Genomic DNA, 6,255 nt, shown 5'->3' with positions numbered 1-6,255 from the left:
ATATATATAAAAAAATAAAATCTTCATTTGAGTTTCCTTGTTGTTAGTCACAGTCACTCTAACCAACACTGACGATTAGTACTAAACTTTTGCTTTCACTTAGTTTTTGGATCACTGGATCATGCTTTGGGTTTATGAGCTCTATTTTCTGGGTTACCTGGTTGAACAGTCCCATTTCAAAAAATAAACTAAATTCCATTTTAACCAGTTAGTTTTACAGGAGCGCTCTGCAGCAGATGACGACTGTGACTTACAGGTCAGCACATCCATGTTAATGCCCCCCCCCCCCAAGCTCAAGCAGAACCACATGTGTGTGCATCACACAGCTGCAGCATTCACTCAGTGTCCAAGGAGTCATGGCAGTTATCCTCATGTTTGCTGGTCACCTGGTGAAGTCAGAGGGAAAGGTTAAAACAGCTGGCTACCCCAACCCAACAACTCCACCCAGGAGAAAAACACATGCTGAGAGTGACAGGACCCCGACCAAAGCATAGGAACATATCACAGAGCAGCAGGGGGAAAAAAGAGACAGAAACAAATCCACATATTTCTCATCATTTAATTAAGTGATTTGATATAAAACATCATTAAAACGCAGGGGGAAAGGAACAGCAGAAAGAGACCTGGCAAAGAAAGCACACGGTTCATGCTGATCTGAGAAACGTTTAACCTGCCTCTCTTGCAAATGTCCAAAAGTCCAAATGTCCAATTTTGGTATTTTATGCTTCCAAATTGATGTGTGTTTGTTTGTTGTGCTGAAAACGTGAAGAAACGAGGAAGAAAGAAATGAGCAGACACCATCAGACAGCAAAGAAAGCTCTCCTGAAATACCGATAACACCTGACTGCAGAGCTAACACGTTAGCCTTTCATTTGTCTCCACTTAGGTTTGTCTACAAACCAATAAATAAAATGAGAGAATCTACATATTCCAGATTGATATGATACCGATTTGCAGATTTCACAGTTTAACATTTCCTTTCATTATCGGAGCGGTGCTAACGCTGGCTCGTGTTTTCTGTGACTGCCTGTTATTTGTTGTGTATTGTTAATGAACAGAGCGTTTCTGGGCCGATGGTTTACTCCAAAATGAACTGATGAACTTGTTTCAGTCAAACATTATACTGGGAGCATAAAACTGCTTTTCAAAATGAAAGCACTAACCTGTGGAGTACCTGTCACTGGTTTAAAAATCCTCAATGTTTGACACATATACCCTATAATTACTTTACATGAGCAATGCACTCTGGGTAAATGATGTAAACTGATGGCACTTCAGAGCAGTCTTTATCAACTGCCACTTAACAGCTTACACAAAGTATAAAACATGGCACAGTGTGCTACTTTTGGCTTTGATTTCAAGCTGAAAGGAATCAGGGGAAGTGACACTGGTCTCTTTCTTATTAGAAAGGATTGTGGAAGAAGACAATACCCACAACACTTACTGTGGTGTTCTTGGTACGAATCACCTAAAAGAGCAGACAAATGGCAGATAGAGTCCAAACACCCTTGAATAGTCTGAGAAACATGAAAAATAAGAAATGCTTTCCTGCTGGGTGGTAAACCAATCACAGCCGCAGTTCCTGTTCCTGAAAGCAAACTGGTACTCATCACGACCCTGATCACAGAGGCAGCAATAACTGCAGAGGTTTAGCCAAGTTCAATCAGCTGGTGTATAAAGTATAAGGTGATCATAAAATGATGACCACTCTTCCTCTCAGCAGGGCAGCAGTGGCTGCACTGACATTCTCGCCTTGCTTTAATGTCAGATATGTCTTCCAGCTCAGTTTGAACCATCTGTTGAATTACCCAGACTGCAATGCAACTTAAACAACAATGGCGGCTTGTTATTATTATATCAGGTCTTAATGTTAGTATAACAGGCTGTGCACACATTCAGTCAAGGTGCCTTTTAAATGTGAATTCATGTGGGAGGCTGTTTTATTTATTGCTGCTCCACATTTAAAACACATGATGTCCTGTCTAATGGACAACTCTCCAAGAGGACTGTTCAGTGTCATAGAACAATGAAACCATCATTTTCATTTCATTCAGAGATCGTTCATCACTACAGGAATGTGGGTAATAAACATGGCATGTTAAGCCTATTTTTAAAAGAAGGGATTGTTTGGAAAAGGAGCTCCGAATTTTTGACATTGAAAAGTTGAGAAAGAATTGAGAAAACTGAGATCACATGGTTTCAATTTCAAACATTAAACCAATTTTACTAAATCCAGGTTTGATCAGCAAAATCACAGCACAGATATCTGTTTGTACATTTATTCATTTTTCCTATTCTTTTTCATTTCCCGACTTTTTGTTACTGTTTAACCTGACAGCAACCATAAAACTCATTATTGTAGGCGATTAAGACACCAGCCTGGATTGATGGGTAAGCTAGCAGGAGAAAAATAATGAAACAGTAGCCCCTTGTGCTCAAAATTTCACCATTGTAATCAACAATGTTTTACATTACACAACGAACATGAAGTGCAAACAGATGTGCTAAGAGGACTGCAGACTAAATGATTTACTGCAACTCTGTAAGGACGCTACTCTTTGTTGCTACTCTGCTTTTAACTGAGATCTGACTTTGCCTTCAGCCTCTTAGAGTAAACATGTGCAGTGAAAATCTTTATCAAGTCATTCAACATGAAACAAAAACTGTAGAAAGAGCTGGAAAGGAGAGGTGTGTAATGGCATTATGCCAAAACGATCCATGTGAGTTTAGAAAACAGTTCATTGACAGAAAAGGTTAAAGTCAAAACTGAGAACCCATCCCACAGAGAGAGCACTGAGCCAGCGACACACACACACACACTCGAGCAGAGAACATCAGGGTTCAGTTCTGCTTCATCTCTGCTGTTTATACCTTGCTCCTGAAGAGAGGCTTAGCTCCGGGTCCACAGTACTCGTTGTATATGAGCTTGAACAGGAAAAGGTGGAAGAGAGTTATGAGCGAGGCCACGCTGAACCAGAAGAGGAAGGGCAGGCCTGGGTACCTGTTGGCCATGTGTTCCTCGTGAGCGAGGATGGCCTTGAGGTGCAGAGTGTGGCGGAGGTCCTGCAGATGCCGCAAGTCTGTGGAGATGTAGAGCAGCGGCGTGATGGGCTGCGTCACCATGACGGGGAAGGTGTGGCCTTTGATCTCTGAGGTTAACTCCACGGGCTCGTTGAGGCAGCCGGCCTCACAGGCATACAGCTTCACCGGCTTTTCCTGCGGCTTTACCGACACGTGGAGAAAAGGCTTTCCGTCCACATCCAACAGCACCGCCAAGTTGATGAGGTCCTGGTTGTAGTGAATGCCTCTCAATGCGTAGCTGTTGTGCAGCACGTCTGGGTCGGTCTGGAACTGAAGATGGTTCTCTGTGAACTGAAGGCCACCAAAGCTGAGCACCATGCCCTGCATGACTCCATGGGCCCCAGCAGCTACCAACACCTTGCAGCCTCTTTTGTGCAAAGTCAGAGTCCACAGCGTGACCAGCTGCAGGATCTGAGCAGTGCTGCTTACTCTCTCAGGCCACAGGTTTTCTGCATGCATGGTAGCGTGGCCGCTGAAGCAGTGGTCAGCGTAGTTGAGACTGGATTCGAGACTGGCGCGCTCCTCGCCATTTAGCCTTTGGTCCAGAAGCGGAGCCGCGGAGGAGGACAAGATGTAGTAGAGGGTGGTGTTCACAGTGCGGCTCGATGGCGTGTGGGAGTCGATGATCTTCCTCATTTCAATACCTGAATGGAAACAAAAAGCAGAGTTATAGCTTCACATGACTCCCTGGGCCCCTTCTGAATAACACAGCAGGTGAAAGTAGCTATTGAAAATACATTTAACTGTACACAGAGAGACACTATTGGCTGACAGGAAGCTTTAATAAATTAAAGACAGGGTCATCACATCCTATTCCAGTGGTAGCTGCTGATTCAGTTCATTTGTTAGTCTTGCTACTTCTGTGTTATTTTTGGTATTTTTGTAGATTCAACTAAAGAAATGGGAACAAATGTTGTGTTTTTGTGACTGCCAATAAAAAACTACAGACACTAAACTGGGTCTTTATAGGCAGACACAATAGTTACTAACTTAAAAAAAAAGCTTCACCTTTGGACGACTTGCAAATCACTGCACTGTTTTTATTTAGCTTTAAAGGAGGTTTGCTTACTCTCACGCTTGCATTATGGCTGTACAGTGACACCATCTGTGATCGCTTTTGGTGCAGCCAGCTACTGCTACTCCTCACCTGAAATGAAGAGCTCCCTCCAGGCTTCCTGGTGGTGTTTGACCAGGTCATCCTCACTGGTCCTCAGCAACTCTTCCAGCTCCTTTTTGGCTCCGTCTTTGAGGGCGCTGAAGGTCTCCTCCAGCATTGAGGACTCGATGGACTCTGAGGTCCACACCACACTCACAATGTTGTCTACGTGCTCTGACTTAGCCAAAACATGGATCCTGCTGCTTAGCTTTTTGGTGACCACCACGACCAGAACCATCCTATTTTTTTCCACCGGCACCCTGCCAGAGGAGAGGACTACCTCTCTGTCCTCCAGTTTCTCCACACTGGTGGAGAACTTGCTACCGAAAGAGGGATTTCCAGACGATAAGTCCAGGTTAAGCGCCCTATCGGAGGGATTGTTGATATGGATTCGCTGCAGAAATACGTTAGGTCTGCTTCTATGAGCAATAAACTCCTCTCTAATAGTGACACAGTCTCGGGTTGACTGCAGGGTGGCTGGTGAGGCGCAGCGGACTGACAGGACCGATCCCTTCCGGAACCACAGCATGTTAGCCTCAGCCTCGGCCAGCGCCCCATCCAGGCTGACGGTGACTCTGGGAGAGTACTCAGTCTGGTGTACCGGAGCCGAGCCAGGCTGTGAGGATGAGGCTACCCAAAGTTTGTTAGACTCAATATCAATCAGAATATGGCCGTTTCCAGTTACAAAAGGCGTGTCTAGCCGTTCCTGAGGTGTGCTGTATATGCCTTCTCCTCGGTCTACCAGAGACCTCCACCTGTAGATCTCAGTCAAGAGACACTGGCCGGCCGCCCCTCCGGGCATGGCCGAGCCACCGAATAACCTCCATCTTCGCTCGGCTCCCAGGTACCAATAGAAAATGAGGAAGAGCAACAGTCCTATAAGGAGTCTTCTCGCCCAGCTGCTTGATAACAAGCCTGGTAGCCCCTTCAGTCGTTGCTGTAGCCACATTTTACGATCAAAACCCGGCTGTGAGTCTGCTAAGGACAGCACCCAGAGGGCTCGGGGTGAACACGCGAGGATGTCTCACATGGAATTTCGTTCGTACTTTCTCCAGGAACGAAAGCTGACAAACAGGATTCAGGCTAAATGAGCTCGTTAGCTAGCACTGTGGACAAAAGCTGCACAAAATGTGCGGACGCTTCTCGCATTGTAAGCTTCTCTCGTATTCTCAGAAGTGAGACTTCAAGATCTCCGTTTGACTTCAACTAGAAAAAAAGCGAATAAATAATTAAAACAATTCTCTCCAGAAACAACTTTGCCATAGGCTGACACTTCTGGTTTGTCAAAAATGCCGTAAAGCAAATCGGCAAAAAAAAGAAAGATCGGCAAACATAACAACCGGAACTGTCGCAAAAACCAGTAACTTTACGACAAACAGCGCTGGACAGGAAAACCCTGCGGAACTGATCATTCAACATCTCCGGCCAGAGCAAAGTGGAGTTACTGGTGCTTTATGCTTGCTGATGTTTGGGTACAACATGAATAACGACAGCTGCAGTCAGGGGAGAGGAGATCAGCGTTTACTTTCCATAACAGCGACTGTCTGTCTGAACTGACAGAGAGAACATGTCAGGTGGTCTCGACTAAGGAACACGAGTCTTCATTTTTATAAATATCATAAAATTATGATTTTTCATACCTCAGCAATAATCATTTACCCAAAAAATAAAATGAAAATAGGGGAGATGGACTAGGTTGATGAACAGAAGGTTTGAGATAGAAATTAAACTGATGGAATAATTCATATTGGTCTGTTGTCATTTTTAGAAAAAAAAGTTGAATTTTTGGACAAAAATGTCATCTTTTTAGAAACTGTTTTGGTGACCTCTGTGTGTCTGTGTGTGTGTGTGTGTGTGTGTGTGTGTGTGTGTGTGTGTGTGTGTGTGTGTGTGTGTGCGAGTGCGTGAGTGAGAGAGAGAGAGTGAGTGTGTGTGTGAGTGTGTGCGTGTGAAGAAGGTTGTGTGTGAGTGTGTGTGAGTGTGTGTAACAACAGAGGACAGTGAGGATGGGGGGAGTT

General features: G+C 44.6%; 1 protein-coding gene across 1 annotated transcript; it reads right to left on the bottom strand.

Moving 5' to 3' along the window:
- Window positions 1-27: 27 nt before the first annotated feature.
- On the bottom strand, window positions 28-5,595 carry kiaa2013 (KIAA2013 ortholog). The gene is made up of 3 exons (XM_005745887.2): window positions 4,229-5,595; window positions 2,872-3,725; window positions 28-386 (listed from the first exon to the last, which is right to left on the bottom strand). The coding sequence occupies exons 1-3, from the start codon at window positions 5,184-5,186 to the stop codon at window positions 336-338; spliced, it is 1,863 nt and encodes a 620-aa protein (XP_005745944.1). The 5' UTR covers window positions 5,187-5,595; the 3' UTR covers window positions 28-335.
- Between the last annotated feature and the right edge of the window lie 660 nt (window positions 5,596-6,255).

This window comes from Pundamilia nyererei, unplaced genomic scaffold (genome assembly GCF_000239375.1).
Source record: "Pundamilia nyererei isolate P.nyererei 1_Seehausen unplaced genomic scaffold, PunNye1.0 scaffold00169, whole genome shotgun sequence".
Taxonomy (NCBI): domain Eukaryota; kingdom Metazoa; phylum Chordata; class Actinopteri; order Cichliformes; family Cichlidae; genus Pundamilia; species Pundamilia nyererei.
This window is presented reverse-complemented; position numbering and strand designations above follow the sequence as displayed.

What these genes read in the sequence shown, in the direction of transcription:
- kiaa2013 (XM_005745887.2), bottom strand. Translation starts at nt 5,186, where the DNA reads ATGTGGCTACAGCAACGACTGAAGGGGCTACCAGGCTTGTTATCAAGC. An exon ending in GAGGGAGCTCTTCATTTCAG is followed by an intron (nt 3,726 to 4,228) that starts GTGAGGAGTAGC and finishes GTTTCCATTCAG; the next exon opens with GTATTGAAATGAGGAAGATC. An exon ending in AGCCTCTCTTCAGGAGCAAG is followed by an intron (nt 387 to 2,871) that starts GTATAAACAGCA and finishes TGACTTCACCAG; the next exon opens with GTGACCAGCAAACATGAGGA.